The sequence below is a fragment of the Sciurus vulgaris genome (genome assembly GCF_902686455.1).
Source record: "Sciurus vulgaris genome assembly, chromosome: 16".
NCBI lineage: Eukaryota > Metazoa > Chordata > Mammalia > Rodentia > Sciuridae > Sciurus > Sciurus vulgaris.
In genome coordinates, this window is record NC_136477.1 from 15,042,001 (window position 1) to 15,068,191 (window position 26,191).

Genomic DNA, 26,191 nt, shown 5'->3' on the forward strand with positions numbered 1-26,191 from the left:
TTTTCACCTATTAAGTTCTTCCATGGTCCTCATTTGTCTTTTCTTTATAACCAGAGTATCTATAGGCTCCTTAACATTTTTAGTTGTTTTACTCACTTTAGTTATTCAGAACTAAAATTTAAAACTTATGTTTCAAAAGGGAAAAATGTCGACTAATTTTTCAAAAAGTTAAATCATAATTTAAATATCCATCATCCACTGCAGATGATGAATATCTTAAGGTGCACAGAACCTTAACTTAATTTTTCCTCTCCCCACAAGTCACTGGGTTTGCAGATTACCCCCTATGCCACTAGGTGGCACAAATATCCAGCCCCTCTGTCTCAATACCCTTCCTGTCTCAAAGGAGGTAGACAGACCTGTGCTCTGCTTATCTAAACCAATTAACTCTTTTTAAAAACCATATATTTATTTCAACTAAAAAGTAAAAATGCATATATTTATTGTGTACATCATGATGTTTTGAAATAGATATACATGTGGAATGGCTAAATGCAGCTAATTAACATATGCTTTATCTTGCATAAGCTATCGTTTCTGTGGTAAGAGTACAATTCAGTCTCAAGGGTTTGCAAGACAACTGTGACTGCTATGTTGTACAATAGATCTCCTCAAATTGTACCTCCTAATAAATTTTGCACCAACTGGGGAAAGAATATGTCTCCCAAACCCTCCCCCATCTCTGGCAACCACCATTCTAGCCTCTGTGCACCCCCTAACTCCCATCCCCTAGTCCTGGGGATTGATCCCAGGGCTGCTCAACCTCTGAACTACATGCCCAGCCCTTTTTATATTTTGTTTTGCGACAGGGTTTTGGTAAATTGCTGAGCTAGCCTTGAACTTGCAATCCCCCTGCCTCGCCTCCCAAGTCACTGGGGTTACACGCATGCGTCACCATACCCAGCTTAGTCTCAGCTTGTATAAATTCAATTGTTTTAGCTCCACATTTAAGGGAAATCAGGTATTAATTGTCTTTCTCTACCTGGTTTATTTCACTTAACACAATGTCCTCCAGGGAAATTAGCACCAGCTGGGAGAAATCTTCAACCAGTGACTAAGGGGAGTGGGGCATGAACACACCAGCCCCTCACCCCGAGGTGGGCTGACTCCGAGCTGTGTGTTCCTCAACCCTCTCAGGGACCCCAGGTCACATCAGATCCCAGTTGCTCACAGAGGTCGGTTCCTTGTTATTCCTGCCTGTCTCCCTTCCACTTCCCTCCTCGTGGTTTTTGGGATGTCTCCCACGTGAACTATTTACCTATTTATTTATTTATTTATTTTTGCGTTGGGGATTTAAGCCAGGGGTACTTCACCACTGAGCTACATCTCTAGCTCTAACCCTATTGATTTATTTATTTAGATAATGGGAATTAAACCCAGGGGTGCTTAACCTCTGAGCCACATTTCCACTCCCCCTCCACCCTTTTTGCTTTTTCTTTTGAGACAGGGCCTTGCTAAGTTGCTGAGGCTGGCCTGGAACTTGAGATCCTCCCATCTCAGCTTCCCCAGGTGCTGGGAGTACAGGCGGGCACCACCACACCCAGCAACTATTCACTCTTACTCTTCAATCCTTCTCTAGGATCCCTTTAGGGACTTTCAACTAGACACCAATGTTCTTACTGCCTTCCTCCCACCACATCCCAAGTCTCTTGTCCTTATTTGTCCCTATGGTTTTCTTACCCATGGAGGAGACACTGGCAGCTGGGTGATAGGAGGAAAACCAATGATTCAGTTCTAGGTGTCTGTGCTGTTGGTAAACAGGGACGACTCTCCTACCCCACTCTACCTGATGCCAAGAGGACCCCACTACTCACTGCTCTATTGCGTTTCCTCTGGGCTCTCTTCCCAGGCTCCTGAGAAGCAGCGCGGCAATGGCACTGGGCTAGTGACAGAGTTCGTGCTGGTGGGGTTCTCCAACCTTCCAGACCTGAGGACCACGCTCTTCGTGGTCTTCCTCCTCACCTACCTGGTCACCCTCAGTGGCAACGTCACCATCATCGCCATCATCCATGCCGACCGCACGCTGCACACACCCATGTACCGCTTCCTAGCCGTGCTGTCCCTCTCTGAGACCTGTTACACGCTGGTCACCATCCCCAACATGCTGGCGCATCTGCTGATGGACAGCCAGGCCATCTCCATCTCTGGCTGCCGGGCTCAGATGTTCTTCTTCCTGGGCTTGGGTTGCAGCCACTGCTTCCTCCTGACCCTGATGGGTTACGACCGGTACGTGGCCATCTGTCATCCCCTGCGCTACTCGGTGATCATGAGACCCACCGTTTGCCTCTGCTTGGGAGCCTTGGTTTTCTGCTCTGGCTTCTCGGTGGCCCTGATGGAGACCTGCATGATCTTCTCATCGCCCTTCTGCCGCGGAGACCGCGTGGAGCACTTCTTCTGCGACATCGCCCCGGTGCTGAAGCTCAGCTGCGCCGACAGTGCGCGCAAGGCGCTGGGCATCTTCTTCCTGAGCGTGCTGGTGGTGCTGGTCTCCTTCCTCCTCATCCTCCTGTCCTACGCCTTCATCGTGGCGGCCATCCTGAGGATCCGCTCTGCGGCCGGCCGGCGCAAAGCCTTCTCCACCTGCGCCGCGCACCTCACTGTGGTGGTGGTGCATTTTGGCTGCGCCTCCATCATCTACCTGCGGCCAGACTCTGGGGCCAACCCCGCCCAGGACCGCCTGGTGGCGGTGTTCTACACGGTGGTGACGCCGCTGCTCAACCCTGTGGTGTACAGTCTGCGCAACCAGGAGGTGAGGGTGGCGCTCAAGAGGACCCTGGCGCGCAGCTGCGGGGTGTTGAGATAAGGACCTGCTTTGCATTATTCACGACCCTTTAGGTTTTCATCAACCTAGGCCCTTCCTGAGACCCTCCCCGACCTGGAATACAGGACGACTCTAGCGTTGCTCCCAAAGATTCGTGTGTTTGTACTTTATTCCCCCAGTGCTGGGCTGGAACCCGAAGCCTTGTGCATTTGGCAAGCGCTCTACCACTGAGGTGCATCCCCGGCCCCATGAGTTGGAATCTTCATTATCAAAGCAACAAGTGTGAGAAGAGGGAACTTGGAGAAATGATAAGATCATGAGGGATCTAACCTTTTGAATGGACTAATGACAACATCAGGGAAGTAGATGAGTTACCTTTGGAGTGGTCTTAGCCCCCTTCCTGTCCCTAATGCTCTCCTGCCCTTCCACCTTATGCCATGGGTGGTGAAACCACAAGGCCCTGGCCAGATGAGGCTTCTTGAACCTCCCCAACTCCAGAAAAAAAATCCTTCTCCTTTATAAATAACCCAATATGTGATATCATACTGTAGCAGCACAAAAGAAGCTAACACAAGGGACTGGGACATAGCTCAAAGGGAGAGCTCTTACCTGGCATGCACAAGGCCCCGGATTCAATTCCCAGCACCAGGAAACATACACACACACCACGACAGAAATTAGTACCACAAATGGGTTCTTGTTATAACAAATGCCTGAAAATGTGGAAGTGGTTTTGGAACTAGGTGATGGGTGAAGACTGGAAGACATGCAGGGCAGCTCTGAATCTTCTCAGAGATTACTTAAGTGGTCGTGATCACGATACTGGTAGAAAGACGTGCCTGAGGTGAATTCTCTGATGGAAATGAGGAATATCTTATTGGAAACTAAAGTACATTGTTATAAATTGACAAAGAACTTGGCTACATTATGTATAAAACCAAGGATTTTTATGGAAGGCAAAATTGAAGTGCAATGAACTAGGATATCAGGTGGAAGAAATATCTAAGAAAAATACTAAAGGAGTTGTATAAGCACTTTTAATTGCATATGGTAAAATGCAGGAAGATAGATGTGATTTAGAGACAGAAATTACAATTAAAAGGGAAGCAGGGCTGGGTGTGGTGGTGCACACTGTAATCCCAGCTACTTGGGAAGCTTAGGCAATAGGATTGCAAATCAAGACCAGTCAGGGCAACTTTGTAAGACCCTGCCTCAAAATTAAATTTTTTTAAAGATGCTGGGATGTAGCTCAGTGATAGAGCATCCCTTTTTAAAGAAGAAAACATAAAAAGAAATTTAAAACCAAGTATTCTATGTCTGCCTTGGTGGTGGATGCCCATAATCCTAGCAACTCAGGTGGATGAGGCAGGAGAGTCACAAGTTCAAGGCCAGCTGCAGCAACTTAGTGCGGCACTAAGCAGCTTCACAAGACCCTGTCTCAAATTGAAAAATAAAAAGGGCTGGGGATGTAACTCAATGGTAGAACACTTGCCTAGCATGTGCAGGGCCCTAGGTTCAATCCTCAGTACCATACACACAAAAATGTTAACAGTTCCATTCATAACCACCAAAAACTGGAAACAATCCAGATATCCTTCAGTGGTCAAAAAAAAATACATGGTATACTACTCAGCAATAAAATGGAGAAACTACTGAAACATGCAACATAAAATATAGACTATCACCAATACAGGGGCTGTGAGTTTAGCTCAGTTACAGGACACTTGCCTAGCATTTGCAAGGCCTCTGGTTTGATCCCCAGTACTGTGAGATAGATAAATACATAAATAAATTTATTTTTTAAAAATATCTATCACTAGACTAGCTTAAGTTTAAAATACTGATTCTACCAGGTGTTAATAATGATGTGGAGCTGCTGTAATTCTCACACATTGTAATTGCCCATGGGAATGGAACATGAGGCAGTTGCTTGGGAAACAAGTTTGATAGTTTCTTATAAAGTTAATATACCCTTTCTATGAAACCCAGCCACCTCTCTCCTAAGAAGAATGAAAATGTGTGTCCACACAACTTGCATGAATGTTTACAGCAACTTTATTCAAAATACCCAAAACAGGAAGTTATCAAAATATCCTTTCAGCAGACAAATGGGTAAGTAAATTGTGATATATTCATACAACACCTCACCCAGGCCATCTTCTGCAATGAAAAGGAATATTCATAGTAACGGGTGCATGTAACAACACAGATGAATCTCAGAAGCCAGCCTTGAAAGGTTACAGGCCACAAGATTCCATTTACTTGAAATTCTAGACAAAACAATAGTGACAGACAGTAGACCCATGATAACCAGAGCCAGGAATCTGGGAGAATATTGACCATAAAAAGACACAAGAAAACTTGATTCTGGTGGTAGTTTCATAGCTGCATGCATTTATCAAGACATGCCAAATTTCACACTTAAAATTGATTAAATTTAGTAAATGTTAGTCATACCTCACAAAGCTGAACAAAAAATTAAATGAATGAGAAAACAGAGTCCAGTTTTTCAAATTGCTCCCACTTCAGTCCCTTAGCTCTAAAAGCCAAAATAAAACAAAAACCAAAAATAAACAAATAAATAAATAAATATGAGCCATCTTGAACAAAACAGCTTGGTCTTTGTTGTAAAGGAGTAGGCTCACACTGCTTGGGGTATCTCACTCTGAGCATTTATCAATGGGGCTAGAAAGTGGGGTAAAGGGACTGGGGTGTAGCTCAGTTGTAGAGTGCTTTCCTCTCATGCACGTAAGCCCTGGGTTCAATCGCCAGCACCAAAAAAAGAGAGGCAAAAAGCTTAGAGGGTAGTCTTACTATTACCCACAGTCTAGCAGATATAACTGAACCGCCTCAACGCACTGAATTATATAGGAAAATGGTGTGGACAGCTGCACGCTGGCCCCTCACGTTGATCCTCCACATTTACATATGTCTTCCTGACAGCTAATCATCATTTACATATGGCTTACTGATGGCCAATCACCATTCACAAATGGCTTCCTGACAGCCAATCACCATGGTCCAGCTCCACCTTCCCCAACCTTCACTTTCCTGATGGAGAAGCACCTGTTTAAAGGTCAATGGTAGATGGAAGTTGGAGTTCTATATTAAGGAATGACTGTGTGTTATGGTTTAGATGTGAGGTGTCCCCCAAAAGCTCACGAGTAAGACAATGCAAGAAGGTTTAGAGGAGAAATGATTGCGTTGTGGAAGCCTTAACCCAACATTGAATTAATCCCCTGATGGGATTAACTGAGTGGTAACTAAAGGCAGTTTTAAGATGTGGCTGGAGAGGGTAGGTCTGGCGCACCTTTGAGGTATATATTTTGCATCTGGCAAGTGAACCCTCTCTGCTTTCTGATCATCATGTGAGCTGTTTCCCTCCACCACACTCTTCCACTGCGATGTCCTGCCTTACTTCGAACCCTGAGCCTATGAACTGAGACCTCTGAAACTCTGAGCCCTCAAATGAACTTTTCCTCCTCTACAATTGTTCTGGTCAGGATCTTTTAGTCACAGCAGTGAAAAAGCTGGCTAAAACACTGTGTGCAACATGTTCTGGTATATTCTTTTCCCTAAAACATTAACTTACTATTTTAGAGCTAAGCATTTTCCCTCATTTACAAAGTGAGAAATAATCACGCACCCCCATGAGTTTCATGGACCCAAGAGATCTGCTTAGAAGGAAAGTGCTTTCAAAAACTCTTAGCTGTAACTTTTCCTTTGACTGTTGATATATCTTATCAACCACACAGTTTTCCAAGTTTTCAATTTTAAAATTCGTGTTCCACAAAACATCTTGTTGGCAGTTGCCCCAAAGATTCCTGTTGTTTTGTAAGCAGTATCAAATTTATCAATGGTTAGTAGAATTTGTAGGAATTCTTTATTTCAATAAGTGCTTCTGATAATCTTAAATTTTAAAAGAATAGTTTCTGTGCTGATTCTCAAACGAGAAAGTTCATTTCTGAACTGATTGCTTAATTTTTATCTCAAAAAAAATCTTTACGCCTTTAAAAAAAAGAGAGGAGGGACGCTTTCTCCACACCAACTTGCCTGAACACATCTCCTTTGTTCCTTTCTTCTCTGATCTTGAGATTTTCTGGCACGACGGGTGCCTGGCAAGCAGCATGATTTGCAATGACAATGACATAGTCATCAACGCATCTTCTCTGGATGCATTTCTAGGCTCAGAGTGACTTGGAGGTAGAATGTGGTCATTTCAGTTCCAAGTTTCCCATTTTCCTCTGAAGTTTACGGTTTAGACCGATGGCATTATTTCATGTTGTGCTGCATTGAATTTTAAGAGACTTGTTTCCTTTCAGGGTAGAACTTCTAACAAACCTATGTCCAACTTACTCTGCAGTGATAATGGGAGCAAGCATTTGGTTAAAGCTTGAGGATCTGCACCTCTTTGGTTTTGAAAAGTAGTTATGAAATCACCTCTTTCTTTAACCCAGCAGATCAAATTTCTGATTGAAAAGGATCGAGCAATGCTGGTCAAATTGTATTGTTATATGTCGTGTGCTTGTATTAATATGTAACAACAAATCCCATTATTATGTACAACTATAATGCACCAATAAAATAATGTGGAAAAATGAAACGAATGAATCAATGGATAGATAGAAAAAAGATAGATGACAAATGATAAGTGATAAATGATAAATGATAGGTTATAAAAGTAAGGTAGATTATAAATAAATAGATGGATAAAAAAATGACAGATAAGTGGATGAGTAGATTGATAGATATACATAGAATTCCAGGAACAGTGGCACACACCTATAATCCCAGCTATTTAGAGGGTGGGGCAGGAGAATCGTAAGTTTGAGGCTCACCTGGGCAATTTAGCAAGATCCTGTCTCAAAATAAAAAATAAAAATGACTGTGGATGTAGCTCAATGGTAGAACACTACTGAGTTCCGTTCCCAGTACTGAAAAATGAGAAATAAAAAAGGAAAGTAGAAAGAAACAAAGACAGAAGATAATGGCCAATGCTGCTGCTGTTGATTATAAGAAAAGATATGTTTGATGATGATAAAGACTGATAGATAAAAATAGATGAAAAATGAAAGAATATGCTAAATTAATGAGACATGGTCAGGGAACAGGCAAGGGATGGAACCACACCTTGAGAAGAGCCAAGAAGAGGGGGCAATGACCCTGAAGCAGAGAAGGTGGCTGAATGAAGAGCAATAAATGTATTTATTTTCCCTACAAGGCGCCAGAGAAATAAATAGATTTTGTAAATACATTTCATAGGCCAGGTGCAGTGGTGTCCACCTGTAGTACCAGCTACTCGGGCGTCTAAAGCAGGAGGATCCCTTGATCTGAGGAGTTTGAGGCTAGCCTGGGCAACATAACAAGACTCCATGTCAGGATACATAAGTACCTCCTGCCTTCCAATCTCCCACCTGTGCCTACCATTGGTCAATCCCAAGTGGGCATCAGAGAGCAAGGGAGTCGCTTACTGTTCCCCTGTGTCATCCTCCTGGGTCACAGAACAGTTGGAGAAGGTGGAGGGAAGATCTGGAGGACAAATGGCAGCCACTCAGCTGCTCCATCGTTGTCCTCTCAGTGAGAAAGCCAGCTGGGACATCAAATCCAAAGTCCCCAAACCATCCCAAATTTGGGGTACTGATAAAGTCACATGGGCCTGAAACTTTGACTCCCAGGAGCTCATTTTCCCCAACCATGATGGCAGGCAGTCTTCCTAGTCCTCTGCCTGACACCACTGCCCCCAACCATTCCTGATGGCCTCAGGTGCGGAGGGGGAGGTGCATCTCACAGGTGCCAATTAGTATGTCAACTCTACCTGGTACAAAAGGTGGGTTCCTTCTGTGGGACACACTTCTCCAATGCCCCATCTCATAAAGCCAGGGTTGAAAGATACAGTGAACAAAATAGATGGGGAGGACTTTCTCCTCATTTATATGACCTTCAAAAAGAAGGGTCCCTAGACTTTCTTGTGCTCCGATCACTATTTTAGCTACCACTCCCAAGCATCTACTCATGCACACAGCTAAGATGGGCATCTCTCCAGACAAGGGTTCAAGTGTCAGGAATTCTGAATAGAGAGATCATTCCAGGCAGCTCCAGAGTGAGAAAGAGTTAGGTTGCTGCCATGGGCAAGTGGAGCTCAATCCCAATGGGCAGCCTTCGAAACACTGTGGATCCTACCCAGACTTTCCCCCAGAGAGAGGGGTGAGAAAGCTGGGGTACAGATCCACCAACTCCCATCCATCTCTCATTTATTGAGGCTTAGTCCCACTCATGCAAAAGAAAATCCTCAGGTGGAAATTTCAGGCGTTTACAGCCAGATACCCCAGCAGGCTCTCAGGGAAGGTAGTGAGCACTTCCTATAACCCCCGCTAACTAGCCTCAAATCCCATCAAAGTAGAGACTGGGCCTGTGTAGCTCATTACTTTACTCTCAACAACTTGCTCAGGACTTGTCTCACAGCAGGAGCCCAATAAATATGTACAAGTTAGATGAACAGAGCATAAAATAAACTTGAGACAAAAATAGAAAAGACTGTTCCATCTCCTAAGTCTAGGAGGGGGGATGTAGAGTGAATGTAAATTTGTTGCTTCCACAGAATTCATCTTACAAAGCTAATGGTCTCTAAATGTATTCCACCCCCAGTAAAGAGCAGACTTTGAGAAATGCATTAAGAAATTAGCATCGCCTGGGGCTGGGGCTGGGGTGTAGCCCATGGTCCAGCATATGCTTAGCAAGTGTCAGCTCCTGTGTTCCCTCCCCCACACTGCAAAAGAAAGAAATCAACACATCCTTTATTCCATTGCCATAGTGATTATTTAGCAGGGGTTGATTCTGCCTCTTGGTGAATAATTGTCAATGTCTGCAGACAGCTCCCCACAGCAAAGAATGATGTGGCCCCGAGTGTCAATATTCTTGACGTTAAGAAACCCTACATTAGAGGATAGTTACATGACCCAGTTGAGGTCAACAGAAAATCAACCCCAAGGCTGGGGTTGTGGCTCAGTGTAGAGCACTTGCCTAGCATGCATGAGGCCCTGGGTTTAATCCTCGGCACCACTAAAAATAAAATAAGGCATTGTGTCCGCATACACCTAAAAAAAAAAAAGAAAGAAAGAAAATCAACCCCAAGACCTAAAGTTTCACTCTTCTTTGGAATGTGCAATGTGGTCTATGACTCTGGCACTTATTTTGCTGACACAGAGATGTGCTGGAGTTGTGCAGGGTACACACAGGTACCTGGGGAAGAAACTGGTGAAAACCTGTAGAGATGAAAAGAATCTCAGCCTTTGTTGACTTCATTTGAGCTGCTAGGTTGAAATTCCCCAAAACTGGCCCTTTTTCTTTATACGATCTAATAAACTCCTCTCTGGCTTAAACCGACTGAGTTGACTCTCGTGTTACTTGCAACCAAGAGCACTCCAAATGACAGGGAGAATTTATGGACATTCTATTCCACTGACCCTCCGTTATGTGTCAATCAGCTTTCCATCACTGTCACAAAACACCTCAGAAAAGCAACTTGAAGGAGAAAAGGTTTATTTTGGCTCGCAGTTCAGTCCGTGATCAATTGGCTCCTTTGCTTTTGGGCCTGTGGTGAGGTGGTTGTCATGGCAGAAACACATGGAGCAAAGCTGCTCATCTCATGGCAGTGGGAAGCAAAAAGAAAGGAGAGGCCAGGGTCCCCATATCCTCCTCCAGGGCATGCCCCAGGACCTCCCTTTCCCTCCTCTAGTCCCATTCAAAGGTTCCACCACCTCCCAATAGCACCATGGACTGGGGACTAAGCCTTCAACACCTGGACCTTTGGGGACATTCAGATCCAAACTACAGCACTTTCCTAGAGAGCCTTAACACAACTTGCCTTGGAGCATGGTTTGTTGCAAAAATCCAAAACCCACTGAAGCTGGGCAGAGTGATGCACGCCTATAATCTCAGTTGTGTCAAAGCAAAAATAAAAAGGGGCTGGAGATGTAGTTCAGAGACAGGGAAGGGAGAGAAAAAGCAAGAAAGATGACAAAGAAGAAGGAAGACAAAAAAGAAACCCACTCAAGCCGTTGTATGTAAAAGGGTATTTATTACATGTACACAGGGATAGCTTCAGAACTGCAGAGAGCATGAAGTCAAGGTGAGATTCATGCAGAACTGGCATCTGGCACTTACACAGCAATTAATACATACCTGCTGACTTCAATGGAATGAGTGAAGCTCAATTAACTGGAATCAATACTGCATCTGGATCTGATACTCCCTCCAGTCTTGGGGGTGGGGGGGGGCAACTGAGCTCTCAATCGATTCTCCCGGCATATTACCTTCATCCCAGTGCTGTCTGGCTCATCAGTAACCACAGCACAAAAGCAGGGGATGTCGCTCAGTAGTAAAGTGCTTGCCTAGCGCACCTGAGGCCAATCCCCAGCACCACGGGGGGAAGGAGGGTACAATCCCCACTGCCCCAAATTGGTGACCAATATTTCTTAATCTGCCAGTGACCTTAAAAGTTCCACCAACTGACAGTTTACTTAGCATCTCCATTATAGAAAGTTCTTGAACAAGAGAATCTCATTGGCTCATCTTAAGTCAGGTAACCATCCCTGATCCAATCAGTGAAGACACTTGCCAAGAGACTGAGTGGCTGAATAAACCAAATAGGTTTAGCCCAAGATGGGAGCTCAAGTTAGCCCTGGGAAGACAAGAGCCAGCCACTACCACACCCCCACCTTACCTCGACACAGACCAGTGACACCGAGTGTTAACTATTCCTTTATTAGGTGGTGAGGGTAATGGGGCTGTACAATGCAGGGCCTGAATTCAGCTACACAAGCCATATTACAAAAATAGCCTAAAAATACTTCTATTCTGCCATGAGCCGGGCCAGGGGAGTACCAGGAGGAGGTGCCATCCAGGCAGCTCCTCTCTCCTGCCTGCCGTCCCACATTTGTGGGGAGACAGAATGGAATGCACTCTCCCCTGGCCACCATTTTCCACCAGCCATCCCCAGTTCCCAAAGGGATATGGCCCAAACTCTGGGAGGGTGGGAGGCCTAGAGGGGGGCTCAGGCCAGAAGGGCCCTTCCCCAGCAAGGCTACAGGACAAGTCTCATCTGGAATGCAGTGAAGTGAGGGAGGAGGGGTGGGGAGGAGGCTCCCAAGTCTCCCCTGACCCCTGGCCCCAGAGGGTGCGCCCAAGGGTGCCTACTTGGTACATACCAGGGTCGTGTACTCGGTACACGGGATCCCAGTCATGCCTGTGTACTCGGTACACAGAATCCAGCTTGGCCGAATGGGCCCACAGACTCAGCCCCACAGGGGCACTGGGGGATTCGCAGGGGGGAGGGAGTGTCTCCATATATATATTTTGTAAAAAATAATAATAATAATAAGTTTGTTTAAATGAATTTGTTTCTATACAAAATGTAAAAAAAAAAAAAAAAAAAAGAAAAGAAAAAAATGATAATTCACTCGTGTCAGAGTGTGAGAAAATGAGGAGGGAAGAGAACGGGAGAAGGGGGGCAGAGAGAAGGTCCCAGACTTGTTACAAGACTGAGCGGGCAGGTCAGCCCCCACCCATTATAAATAAAGGAAGCCTGAGGCCCTGGGCTGATGACCCACCTTGGCCACACAGCAAGGCAGGACTGCAGGAGGGTTGGTGGAGAGAAAGAAGAGAATGAATGAAACTACAGGTGAGGAAGGAGTCAGGAGGGGCTCCCCAGCCCCCAAACCCAGGACCCAGGGCGTTTCAGGCCAACACCTGCCTCTTAGGGGTGACTTCTGGCTGGGGCCCCAGCTGGGTCTGGGCCTGAGCAAGGGAGCTGGGGATGGACAAGGAGTGTGGCTGGGCAGGCAGCGCCCCAGCAGCCGTGGCAGCCGTCCCCGTGGCAGTGGCGGGGCTGGGTGTAGAATCGGACCAGTCCGAGAGGGAGGGGGGAGAAGGGCTGGCCCAGTGCTCGGGGGACTCTGGGGAGGGGGTCAGGTAAGGGTGTTCACTGGGGACACGTAAGAAGCGAGCTTTCGGGGGGCTGCTGTGGGCCCCTGCTGCTGGGTATTCCTCGCCATGTCCTGGGGCTGCCAGGTAAGGTGGGGGTCGCTCCTGGGGAGAGACAGGGGTCCCAGGGTTGAGCATCTGGGGTCCTGGTGCAAGGGGCAGCAGGAATGAGGGCCCTGGAGGGGCAGGTGGAGGCAGCCGGGCCCAGTCAAGGGGGACAGCCACTGGGTTCAGCAGACCCAGGCTAAGCACACAGCCTCCAGGAGGCTGGCGCCCTAGGGGGCCTGCCCGGCCTGTGCCACCAAGCTGCGCCAAAGACACTGCAGTGGCCGTGGCAGCCGCATAGGGACCCTCGAGGGGGAAGCCTCCAGGGGAAGCAGGGGGCCCACCGAAGGGCCGCGGGGAGTCCAGTGAGTCCACCGGTGACAGTGTGACGGAGCTCTCGGCCAGGGGACCTGGGCAGGCCAGCGTCAGCTTTTTGCCCCGGCCCCGGGCCCCTTGCGGCCCTAGCCCTGCCTTCCCAGGGGGCCTCCTGCTCTTCTTGGCTCCGGGTTGTGCTGCCTTGAGGCCTGGGAGAAAGGCCCCAGGTGGGCAGAGCAGAGGCCCCAAGCCATGGGGGCCAGGGGGGCTGCGTGGCCCACTGGGCTGGTCCAGCAACCGAACGATATCCTGGTGCAGCCGCTCCTGGGCCACATCCCGGGGCAGCCTGTCCAGGTGGTCTGTGATCTCCCGATTGGCAAAGTGGTCCAGCAGTAGCTTGGCAGCTTCGAAGCTGCCTTCCCGGGCAGCCAGGAACAGCGGGGTCTCCTCCTGAGATGGGGAGGGGGGAAGAACCCAGAGATGTTGAGATCAAAATCACTCTCTGGTCAACACCAGCAAGGTCTCCAGGCTCTGGGGAACCTGAGAACTCAGAGTCTGTACCCTGGAGCTTGTCGCACCTGGATGGGAATCCCAGCTCCCGTCAGGGAATCTGGGCAATTGTTTCCTTTGAACCATATACACCCAGCAGGTTTCTCAGGTGAGACAATCACCTTAGGCACAGAACTTAAAGGAGCACCAAAAATCTCAGTAATCAAAATAAATTATACTTCAATGTAACTTTTTTTTAAACTTAAAAGAAAAAAAAAACATAATGAATAAAATATTGAGCTGGGCGTGGTGGTGCATACTTGTAATCCCAGCAACTCAGGAGGCTGAGGCAAGAGGATCAAGAGTTCAAAGCCAGCCTCAGCTACTTAGTGAGGCTCTTAGCAACTCAGCAAGACCCTATCTCTAAATAAAAATACAGGAAAAGAAAAAAAGGTTGGAGTGGTGGGTCAGTGGCATGCATGAGGCATTGGGTTTGAAACTCAGCACCACATATGGATGGATGGTTGAATGAATGAATGAGCGAACGAATGGATGGATGGATAGATAAATAAATAAATAAACAAAGGGCTGGGGATGTGACCCAGTGGCTAAGTACCCCTGGGTTCAATCCCCAGTTTCACAAAGCACTTTGCAAACACACCAGCTCACTGAGTCCTCAAGGGAAGTGATGAAGCAGGTACCATTACTTCCCCACTGTACCCAGGTCAGGCAACCTGCCCAAGGTCACAGGGTGACTCCTGCAGACTTCCTCTCCGATTCACTGTTGAAGACTCTTGGCCCCAAATCCCACCCCTGAAAGCTGACTGCAGGCAAGGTGAACGCCACCACCAGCTTCACCCCACCCTGCTCCCTTCCACCTGTGGGGGCTATGCTGATGCTGCCCGCCAGGCGGGCTGAGGGCCTGGGCTCACCTTGCTATCCTGCATGTCCTTGTTGGCTCCATTTTTCAGCAGAGCCAAGGTGGCCTCCACATTATTCACAGCTGCAGCCCAGTGTAAGGCTGATTTTCCTAGAGGGGAAGTAGAGATCAGGGTCAGGGTAAGACTCATGTCCCAGGTCCCCCATCATAAGTGGACAGGAGGGATCTAGAACATGGCCTGGCAGTGGGTAGGGGAGGGACAGGCTGCTGCAAGTGCAGCGGTAGCTGTGTTTGGGTTCACGTGTGTGTGCACAGCTACATAACTCCTCTGACCACATGGCTCTCCATGTACAGGAGGTGCTGTGTGGACCCGACTCTGGGACCTAGAGCTGGGCTGTCCAACGCCATCACCACCAGTCCCATGTGGACCTTCAGATTTAAACTAATGAAAATTCAATAAGGTTGGTGCTGCAACCGCTTAATGAGAAGAAGTTTTTTTCAACTAACGGTACTGGATCAACTGGATCTATCTAAGCAAAAGAATGAAGTTCAACCCCTCCTTCACACCATCCACAAAGTGAACTCAAAATGAACCCGAGATCTAAATGCAAGAGCTCGCACTAAAAAAACCTCTAGAAGAAAACACGGCAGTAGATCTTCATGGCCTTGAATTAAACAAAGGATTCTTCGACATGGCAGCAAACACACAAGCAACAATGAACAACAATAAGTAGACTATATATTTTATTTATGATATGCAATTCATCTATTGTTTTGCTTCCAAGGACACCATCGAGAAAATAAAAAGAAGCTGGGCACAGTTGTGCGTGCCTATAATCCCAGCAATGCAGAAGCTGAGTCAGGACAATCACAAGTTCTATGCCAGCCTCAGCAACTTAGCAACTTAGTGAGACCCTGTCTCAAAATAAAAATTACAAAGGCTAAGTAAGGATGTTGCTCAGTGGTAAAGCACCCCTGGGTTCAATCCCCAGTACCAAAATAATAATAATAATAATAATAAGAAGAAGAAGAAGAAGAAGAAGAAGAAGAAGAAGAGGAGGAGGAGGAGGAGGAGGAGGAAGAGAAGGAGGAGAAGGAGGAGGAGGAGGAGGAGGAGGAGCCAGGCATGGTGGCACATGCCTATAATCCCAGCAACTTGGGAGGAGATGCAGGAAGATTGCAAATTCTATGCCAGCCTCAGCAATTTAGCGAGACTCAGTCTCAAAATAAAAAATAAAAAGGACTAGGGGGTTCAGTGGTAAAGTGCCCCTGGGTTCAAACCCCAGTACCAAAAACATAAATAAGTAAAAAGAAGCCGGGCAGGGTGGTCCATGTCTGTAATTCCCACCACTTGGGATTATAGACATGGACTTTTAGAGGCTGAGTCAGGAGGATTGAAAGTTTGAGGCTAAACTTCAGAAGTTTAGTGAGACCTTGTTTCAAAATGAAAAATAAAAAAGGGTTGGGGGTGTAGCTCGGTGGTAAAGTGCCCCTGGGCACCACACGATCCCCAGCATCACAGAAGAGACAAACCCTGGGGCTCGGAGTATAGCTCAGTGGTTAAGAGCTTATCTAACATGCATGATGTTCAGCACTGAAGAAAAAAAAAGGATCCCACTAAAAAGGGGGGGTAGGCACACCTCTCAATAAACATTTCTTCCAAAGATATATAAATGGCTAATGAGCACATGAAAAGATGCTCAACATCATTAGCCACCAGAGGGACATCCACTTTATACTCACTAGGAGGCCATAATCAGAAAGACAGAAAAAGCTGAGCAAGGTGGCACACGCCTAGAACCCCAGTTACCAGGAGGCTGAGGCAGGAGGATCACTTGAGCCTAGGAGTTTGAGGTCAGCCTCGGCTACATAGTGAGACCATGTTTCAAAACAGAAAAAGAGGACTGGGGACATAGCTCAGTTGGTAGAGTGCTTGCCTTGCAAGCACAAGGCCCTGGGTTCAATCCCACCCCAGTACCGCAAAAAAAAAAAAAAAAAAAAAAAAACAAAGAGAGAGAGAGAGAGAGAGAGAAAGAAGAAAGAGAGAAAGAGGTAAAAAAACAAAAAACAAGCATAGTCAAAGATGTGGAGCTATCAGGACCCTCACATACCACTGGCGGAATTGTACTGTGGGGCAACTGCTGGGAAGAAACGATCTGTCACCATGTGACCTAGAAATTCCACTCCTAGGTATGTACCAGGAGAAAGGAAAACATACCCTACACAAAAACTTGTACTTGAGTGTTCACAGAAGCATTATTCACAATAGCCAAAAAGTACAAACCACCCAAATGCCCATTAACGGATAAATGGAAAAGTGGTCCAGCCATACTATGGAATTTTTTTGGGGGGGAGGGGCGGTAATGGGGATTGAACTCAGGGGCACTCAACCACTGAGCCACATCCCCAGCCCTCTTTTGTGTTTTATTTAGAGACAGGGTCTCACTGAGTAGCTTAGCACCTCACTTGTGCTGAGGTTGGCTTTGAACTCGTGATCCTCCTGTCTCAGTCTTCCGAGCTGCTGGGATTACAGGTGTGGGCCACAGCGCCCAGCCATACTATGGAATATTATTCAGCCATAAAAACAAGGGCTGGAGAAGTGGCTCAGTGGCAGAGTGCTTGCCGGGCAGGCGTGAGGTCTTGGGCTCAATCCTTAGTACCATGAAATCAATTAATTAATTAAAAAGCAAAGAAAAACGAAGCCCTGACACATGCGACTATGTGGATGAACCTTGAAAACATGGGGCTGAGTGTAAGAAGCCAGGCACAAAAGGCCACATGGCATATGATTCCACTGATACGACATGTCCAGAAGAGGCGAATCCACAGAGACAGGCAGTACAGAAAGCTGCCGAGGGCTGGAGAGATGAGGGATAGGCAAATGTGGCTGACGGAGTGAGAGTGCCTTTTTCAGGTGATGAAAAAATATTCCAAAAATTGATTGTGATGATAGCTGCACAACTCCGTGATTATGCAAAAATACAGTGAATTTTACAATCCCCAGTAGAGTAAAATAATAGATAAATAGCTGGATGCAATGGAACACGCCTGTAATCCCAGCAGCTCAGGAGGCTGGGGCAGGAGGATCGTAAGTTCAAAGCCAGCCTCAGCAAAAGCGAGATGCTGAGCAACTCGGTGAGACCCTGTCTCTAAATAAAATACAAAATAGGGCAGGGGATGTGGCTCAGTGGTTGAATGCCCCTGAGTTCAATTCCTGGTCCCACCCCAACTGAAAAAAAAGATAAATAAAAATGAAAGCCTTTGAATCTTTTACTTTTTTTTTTTTTTTTTTTTTGGCAGTGCTGGAGATAGAACCCAGGACCTCCCACATGTCAGGCAAGCACTCTACCATGGAGCTGTATCCCCAATCCAAAGTTTATACTTTAGATCTTCAGATGGGTAAACCATGAGATATATGAACGATGACTCAAAAAACTGCATGTGTAAAAAGCAAATAAAACACATATTTTAAAAATTAAATGAATTAAAAGAACATTTAATTCCTCACTCGTCCTAGCTACATTTCAGGTGCTCAGGAGTCACCACACACAGCCAGTGGCTGCCATATTGGACAGTGCCAACAGAGGACACTTCTCTCCACCACCACAGAAAGGGCTATTGCCCAGTCCTGCTCTAGAGTTGTGGTTCTCCACCAAGCGCACTTTTCTCCCTAGAACATTTTGTGGTCACACATCAGGGGTGGGATACTACTGGCATCTAGCGGGTCAAGGCCAGGGATGCTGCTCCACACTCTGTAGTGCGCTGTCCCCACACAGCCAACCACTGTCCCACCCCAAATGTGCACAACACTGAGGTTGAGAACACCTGCTCTAAAGGATGTATCTCCAGCTGTGTGACGCCCTCTGGCCCTGCAGACAGATTGCTGTGAATCAGCACAGGTCAGCTCCCAGTCAGCAAGTGGGCTCTGGGGAGCCACCACCATTACAAATTTGTTCAATGTGCAACTTTGTTGCAACTCTCCAGCAGGTGGAAGTAGAGCGAGTTCTTCCAACAAAGCAGTTGGAAGAGTCCTAGAGAAGTACACCTTTTTTTAAACCCCTGAGATGCCCTAAAGACCTTACATAAGTGTGTGAAGTCCTTGTGAGAGGTGGTTATGTGTGCATGAGCTTCAGCGACATGAGTGTGAATTCCCATCAACAGGGCCCAGGGGACATCCTCCCAGCCACATGGCCGCTTCCCCAGCCAGCCTGCCAGCCTACCTAGCTCATCCACAGCATTGACATCGGCGTGGCTGGCGATGAGCTCTTCCACCATGCCTTCCACCGCCAGGCGGGCCGCCAGGATCAATGCAGTCGAGCCATCTGCCATGCGAGCGTCCAGGTCTGTGGAGCGGTTCCGGATGAGAATCTAGAAAAGAGAAGACGCCACAGGGAAGACATAGCAGGAATGGAAGGTTCAGGAGCACCCCTAAGCCCCGTTCCTCTGGAATCAAGCTACAGATGCTCCTTGATTGACAGTGGGGTTATATCCTGACAAACCCATCATAAATTGAAAATATCCTAATGAAAACACATGTAATACACCTACACTATCAAACATCAGGACTTAGCCTAGCCTACCTCCCGAGGACCTTAAAGTACTTAGAAAACTTACACATCAGTCTACAATTGGGCTATTTCTTTTTACTTTTCCCCAGGTACTGGGGATTGAGTCCAAGGGTGATTTACCACTGAGCTACATCCCCAGCCTTTTAATTTTTTATTATGATACAGGGTCTCACTAAGTTGCTGAGGCTGGCCCCAAACTTGTGATCCTCCTGCCTCAGTCTTCGGAGTCACTGGGATTATAGGTGTGTGACCCTGCGCCTCGTTCACAAAGCCTATTTAATAATTGCATTGAGCTGGGATGTAGCTCAGTGATGAGTGATTTCCTAGCCTGGGCAAGGTCCTAGGTTGGATCCCTATGACTACAAAGGGAAAAAGAAGTGTGGAATAGCTCATGTAATTAATTGAATACAGTACTGAAAAGGAAAAATAGAACAGCTATATAGGTACACATCTGTAACATCCTGAAGTGGAAAAATCTTAATTCAGACATTATCTGCCCTTGCCAGACACTGTACTCAGGTAGATCCCCACCTTGCTGCACCTTTTTTCCATTTTTCTGTGATGCTGGGGTTGGAACCCAGGGCCTCTCATGCCAGGCAAGCACATCGCCACTGAGTCACAGCCCTAGTCCCATTTTGTTTGGGAGCTAAGGTCTGGTTAAGTCACCTCAAACTTGCGATCCTCCTGCCTCAGCTCCTGAGTGGCTGAGGCCATGGCCTGGGCCATGGCACCAGCTCCCATTTTCCAAATGAGAAAAACAAGCTCTGAAAGAAGGACCCGAGGCTCAGACCCATGTGCATCTGATGCCCACCCCAGTTCCGACGTGCAAAGAGGGGGACCCGTCTCACCTGGAAGACACCCTGGGCGTCAGCAGTGACAGCTGTGTGCAAAGGGGTGCGACCTGAGTGGTCCTGGGCATTCGTGTCTGCCCCAGCATCCAACAGCCGCTTGGCCGCGTCTGCCCGGGCATAGCGGGCAGCCAGGTGCAGAGCGGTCTCGCCCGTACGGTCTGTCCGGGCCCCGAGCTGGGCCCCCTGGCAGATCAGGTCTGAGATGATGCTGGCTGATGTGTCATCGGCCTCATCCTCCTCAGCAGGCATCGGCTCCAGGGCCCCCCCACAGAAGGAGGCCAGCATGAGCGGGGTGAAGCCATCTGCAAGGACCAGAGTATGTCACAAAGGCACAGGGCCTCTCCAGGGAATAATGCCAACAGCACTGAATTAGAGACAAGCAGGACACACAGGAGGACAAGAAAGTGGCAAACCCTGTCATCTGCACACCCACCCCCAGGATAAGGACTCGAGGGTACGTGATTGATCACAGAAGGGCTTCTAGGGAGCAGGGGATACAGGACAAGGGACAGAGGAAGTCCAGCAAGCACAAGCTCAGGCAAATCCTAGTAGGGTTTCCAATCTGATCCCACAGAGGACTCTAAAGTTAAGGATACCCCAGAGTTGTAATCTAGTTCAAGATAAAGGGGCCTTCCATACTCCTGCATCCACCAGTTAAGCCACCTGCAAGGATGCACTTCAGGCCCCGGTAGCATGGGGGACTTCAAGAGAGCAACAGATATGGGCCATTTGGAGTAAAAACAAAATAAGCTGGGGAAGGAATACTCTGAAATGTGGCAGATTCATCCAAGAGGATCTGGACAACAGGAGCTGCTACACCCTGCATGACCTTTTGCCCTGGTTTTCCTTAGGGAATCATTTGCACCCTATTCTCCAGACTCAAGCTCTGACCAGAGGCCAATTTCCTTCCCTGGCTCAAGGACAAGCAACTGGACCAGGACTAGTCAATATGCATATCCCAGCCCCTTGGTCACACTTATTGGCTCAAGAATGAGCACGTGACCTTATCCATCCAATCAGAAGGCATTCTGAGACTTTAGCTGGAGCACTTGAGAAGAAAGGTTTTGTAAAGCAGTAGCTAAGGCATGTAGAGGGGAATACTGAGTCCAGGATCCAAATGTGCCCACTACTTCCAGTTACATGGCAGTAAATGCCTTGATTTATTTAAGTTAGTTGGAGTTGGGCTTTTCTTATGTACAACCAAGAGTCTCAACACACACACACACACACACACACACACACACACACACACACACAAGCCCAGACATTCTCCAGATCACAGACCCAGATGTAACCTCTCCAATGTAGGACAGGCAAAAGGCCTCCTCTGGGAGGTGGCTGACCTGGGCCACGCACGTTGACATCCATGCCATCAGCATCTGCATCTCCCTGAGGTGGTGTCAGTGCCATGGCTGGTGCCACACGGATGTCAGCGGCAACCAGGTGGTGTTGGGTCCACTGGCGACAATCCACAGGCTCCTCAGCCCCCATACCAGGCTCTTCTACCTGGAGGAACAGGGACCCGAGTTCTCAGACCTCACCCTTTGGAGGTGGGGAGAGGCACTACCAGGAAATGGGCTGGGCTTTCCCACATTGATGCAGATGTACACACAGCCCTGGAAAACCATTCATATCCATTAATATCCTGCTTCTATTACAGACAAGGAAATAAGGAATGGATACCCTGGAGCTCAGGAAGCTAATGAGAGGAAGAAATGGGGTTTCAATCCAGGTTGGAAGGACGGAGAGGCTGGGAACCCAAAGTGGGTAATGTATACACAAAGAGGCATAGAGCACAGCACCAGCCAGCACCCCAGATGCAAACACAATGAAAATGAAATTAAGAGAGATATCCCACTGACAAGAACAACAGGAACAAATATTTAGGATTAAATTTTTATGAAGAAGAGTAAAATTTATACTCTGGAAACTAAAAATCCCTGGTAAAAGAAACACAGAGGATCAGCATTAATCCTTCAAGGATCAGTATTTATCTGGGGAAGGAATGAATAGGTGCCGAAAACAAGATGACTTGTCAACAAGCCAGAAAGAGACCCCTCCCTGGGGTAGCCTCCAGAACTGTGAGAAAGTAAATTTGTTAAGCTACCCAGTCTATGGTATTATGTTATGGCAGGCTGCTATGGTTTGGATATGGTTTAAGGTTATCCAAAGGTTCATGTGCTGGAAGCTGGGTGCTCAATGCAATGACATTTAGTGGTGGTGGATGTTTTAAGCGGTGAAGCCTCAGGGGAGATGATTACTTTATTGGGAGCACTGCCCTTGAAAGGGATTAATATAGTTCCCAAGGGACCCAGTCAGTTCCTTTGAATGGGAACTGAGTTATAAAAAGAGTGAGTCTTGCCCTTGAATTTCTCTCTGGCCTCCTGTCTCACCATGTGATCTTCCCTGCATGAACTCCTGCTACCGTAATGCCATCTACCATGAGCTTCTCATCAGAGACCAGACCAATGGAGCGGCCCAAATCTTGGACTCAATGGAATGGCCCAAATCTTGGCTCAAAACTATGAGCCAAATAAACCTCTTTTATTTATACATTATCCAGCTTTGGACTGAATAGAAAATGGACTAGGACACAGTCTGAGCTGACTAATATAGAGCCCATGAGAAGACTCCAGAAGATGAAATGATGCTCAGGACCAGGGGATACACATTCGTGTTGGGGATGCTGGACGAAGATAGAACCAAAAAAGAGAAAGCAGACGTGCTACCAGGGTCAGGGCATCCCCTTTGGGAGCAGGAACCTGGTTGAGGAGGGGCAGGATGGAGGAGAGCCTCTACCCCCTTGGAGAACCCTGTGGGCCCCATGTCCAATCCCTCCTTCCTCCAAGCGTACAGAGCCACACCAAGGAGAAAATGAGGTCACAAAGCTATGGCTATTCTCTGGAGCTGGGGAGGAAGGGAAAGCAGAGACTCCCCTGTGCTCTCCCACTAACAACCGGGGTCCCCATCTCAGACCCCAGGGGCAGGGTGCAGGAAAGGGGGCACCACCTTCAGTCGCTTGGCCTCTGGGCACTCTGTGTCCATCCAGTCTGTGGCCACCTCCCCCATCAGACTCTCACTCTTGGCCATGTTCCTGTGGGGCCAATGGGAAAAAAAAAAACATAAGAAAGAACACCGGAGACATCCGGCCTGGGAGGAGGATTTGGAGTATGGTCAGAGCAGACGTCACAGAAGCAAGTCAGGAATCTGGAGCTGCGATTGGGGTACTGGGTCAATAGGTACAGGGGGAGGGCTAAGATACAGATTTCAATGAGAGAGGGAGGAACAAAGGGAGGGAGAGAGGAAGGGAGAGAGGCAGTCAGGTTGCAAGGGTACAGTCAGGGATTATACTGGCTGGCAGCCAGTTTAAGGTAGAATCAGGGAAGAGACAGGAGTGAGGTCAGGGGTCAGAGCAATAGGGACAGATGAGGGTCACAAGCATACCAAGGGGTTACAGAAGATGATGTCAGAGTAATGGAGGACAGAGTTGCCCTCATATTGAGTGGAGTAGGTAGCCAGGATTGAAAAAGTGTGGTGAAGGGTCAAGAGTCATGGAGTCACAGAGAAATGTCACATTCAGAATGGGGTTACAGGTCAAGAATAGAGATACAGGTCAAGTTGGGGGTGAGGTCCAAGGTTAAGACTGAAATTAAAGATCATGAGAAATGGATGAGTTGGGTAGAAAGGGGGTCAGAGGTGAGGTCAAAGGTAAGTGTAGGTTGGAGCAAGGGCTGGTTTGGGGAATCATAGAGAATAAGGATGGGAACAGTCACATAGGAATGAATCAGGGTAAAGTTTGAGAAACTGGTTAGGGTGTTGTCCAGGCAGGATATGAATCAGGAAATGATGATATAGGAAATAAAATCAGAGGTCAGGCATCTGGGGTGATCCCTAGGAATCATGGAGTCAGCAGTCAAGAGACTGAACATGGGAGTAGCAGGTGGAGGCTAAAGTAAGGTGAAGATGGGGTCAGAGGTCAGAGACAGAACAAGGTGAAGTCCAGGGCTCACAAAGTCCCCACAGTCAGGGACAAGAAGACAGGGTTCTTACTTCATTCCCAGTGCATCTTGTCCCACAGGCTCCCGCCGGCCCTTGTGGCCCGCTGCGATGTCCTTGTGTAGTGCAAAGCCCTCAGGGAACCAGAGGGTGCTGTGCTCACGCTTGCGCCGGGCTACCATGACACCCAGGACAAGAATGACCAGCAGGAAGACAGCACCCGCGGCCAGCAGTGGCAGCAGTGGCACGCTTGGCTCAGGAAGCTCCATCGGCTCCCCTGCAAGAAAGAACCAGGAGACGCCGCTGCCACCACACAGTGGGGCTGCAACCACTGCCAGCACCGCAACACTCTTCCTTCCCAGCCTCACCTCGCACATCCCGCAGCGGGTACGGGAAGTCCAGACGCTCCACGGCCGACAAGGCCCCTAGGTAGTCGGCTGCGCTCTGGGCATCGGGGAAACAGTGGTCATTCTCAGGCGACTGCAGGCAGAGCCGATTGTCGATCTCCAGCATCACTACAGAGCTGTGGGGACAAAGTCGAGGGATTCAAAGGCTCAGTGGTCGCCTAATGCATCTCGGGCACCAAGCCCCATTCTGGAGCCATCTCCACCTGCCACATCTCCACCACCCACCTGTTTCCAGCTGCCTTCCAACCCCACTGCACCCCCCAAATGGGTCTCACTGTGTCCACCAGTGTTCTTGGAGCCAGGAGCTCAACAGACACGTTTCCATGTCAGTATCTCGGTAACTTCCTCACCCACCCTAGCGGAGAATATCTGAGCACAGGTTTTGGTTTTCATTTGCAGTACTGGGGACCAGACCGGAGTCTAGGGAGTGCTAGGCAAGTGCTCCACCACTGAGCTGCAGCCCCACCCTTCTCCTTGTCTTAGCTGACGTCTTTCAACCAACCCATAGGCCTGTGTTCCCAGGCTCACTCTTCCCTCTCCATTTCACTGATCTCTTCCCGGCTTCAGTGATCATGAACATCCTACCATCTTTCTTGTTTCTATCTTCAGCCCCCAGGGCTGAGGGTCTCCCCTCCACACCACCAAGTCCCAGAGTGGCCCCTGTTTACCATCAGATATCCTTACCACTCAATCACTTCAGCAGAGGAAGGCACATCAGCCACCCTCCTCCACCTCCTCCACTTCCGGCTGCATCCACTCACATCCAGCCCCTAACCCCTGCCCAATATCTCTAAAGTCCAGCTCTCTTTTCTGTGTCTGGGAACATCCTTCTCAATCTCCTTCACCAAATTCAACAAGTGACCGTGTCACTTTCTGTCCCTTTACCAGGACACCAACAAGATACTTCTATATTTTTCTACATTTCTCATTTCTTAGAAAATAAAAAAGCCTACACGTGCTCTTACACACTCTGCTAAACCACCTGTATCTCCAGAAGTAGGTAGCACTAGAACCCAGGTGCAAGTCTGTGACCTCCTCTAAAGGGACATTTGCTCATATCTGGAGGCGTTTTTTTCGTTGTCACAGCTACGGGCAGTGTTGGTATGTCTAGTGGGTAAAGGCCGGGGATGCTTCTAAGCATCCTACAATGCACTGGACAGACCCCCACAGCAAAGAGCGATCTGGCCCAAATGCCAGTGGAGCAGAGGTTGGAAAGCCTGCGGGAGCCAGGCATGGCAGTGCACGCCTGTCATCCCAGCTACTCAGGAGGCTGAGGCAGAAGGGTCACAAGTTCATGGCCAGCCTGGGCAACTGGGCCATACTCTTCTCAAAATAAAATAAAAAGGGTTGAGGATGCGGCTCAGTGGTGGAGTGCTTGCCAAGCATGCAAGGTTCCAGATTCAATCCTTAGTAGCTAAAAAATAAAATAAAATTTAAAAAAAGAAAAAAAGAAAAAAGCCTGCGGGAGAAACACTACTAAGGAAGACTCAGATGCTCACGAAAGAGAACACACAAGATCAATCACCAGTGCCCCCCGCCTTACAGTCCCTGAGCCTCCCTCGGCTTTTCAGAATTCAGATTTTGGGGGAAATTTTGGAATAATTGTATATATATATATACATTGTATATATATATATATTGTATTGTATATATACACATTGTGTATATATATTGTATTGTGTGTGTATATATATGCATTGTATTTATATAGTGATGTGTATATATATATACATTATATATATAATTGTGTATATATATAATTTGCATATATAAACAAATATATGCACATATATGATAATTTTAGGGACAAAGCCCAAGCCTAAACACAAAATTCATTTGTGTTTCGTATGTACTTCATCCACATAGCCTAAAATTTAAACAATATTTTTGGTGAATCT

General features: G+C 47.6%; 2 protein-coding genes across 5 annotated transcripts in view; one reads left to right on the forward strand and one right to left on the reverse strand.

The window, feature by feature from the left end:
- Window positions 1-1,789: 1,789 nt before the first annotated feature.
- Window positions 1,790-2,803, forward strand: LOC306647124 (olfactory receptor 10T2-like; the record flags this gene model as incomplete). Its single annotated transcript, XM_079116142.1, has 1 exon — window positions 1,790-2,803. One exon carries the CDS (start codon window positions 1,790-1,792, stop codon window positions 2,801-2,803), a length of 1,014 nt encoding a protein of 337 aa, XP_078972268.1.
- Window positions 2,804-11,505: 8,702 nt separating this feature from the next.
- Window positions 11,506-26,191, reverse strand: part of NOTCH3 (notch receptor 3) — a 35,518-nt gene continuing 20,832 nt past the window's right edge. For 3 of the 4 annotated variants that reach the window (XM_079114039.1, XM_079114041.1, XM_079114042.1), the window contains 8 exons: window positions 24,255-24,409; window positions 23,940-24,163; window positions 22,900-22,992; window positions 21,234-21,396; window positions 19,888-20,192; window positions 18,692-18,839; window positions 14,524-14,621; window positions 11,506-13,552 (listed from right to left, as the gene is read on the reverse strand). In XM_079114039.1, coding sequence (XP_078970165.1) covers window positions 12,497-13,552; window positions 14,524-14,621; window positions 18,692-18,839; window positions 19,888-20,192; window positions 21,234-21,396; window positions 22,900-22,992; window positions 23,940-24,163; window positions 24,255-24,409 — 2,242 coding nt within the window. In that variant the 3' untranslated portion in view covers window positions 11,506-12,496. The remainder of the gene's footprint in view (window positions 13,553-14,523; window positions 14,622-18,691; window positions 18,840-19,887; window positions 20,193-21,233; window positions 21,397-22,899; window positions 22,993-23,939; window positions 24,164-24,254; window positions 24,410-26,191) is intronic. The other variant, XM_079114040.1, reaches the window with a different exon arrangement.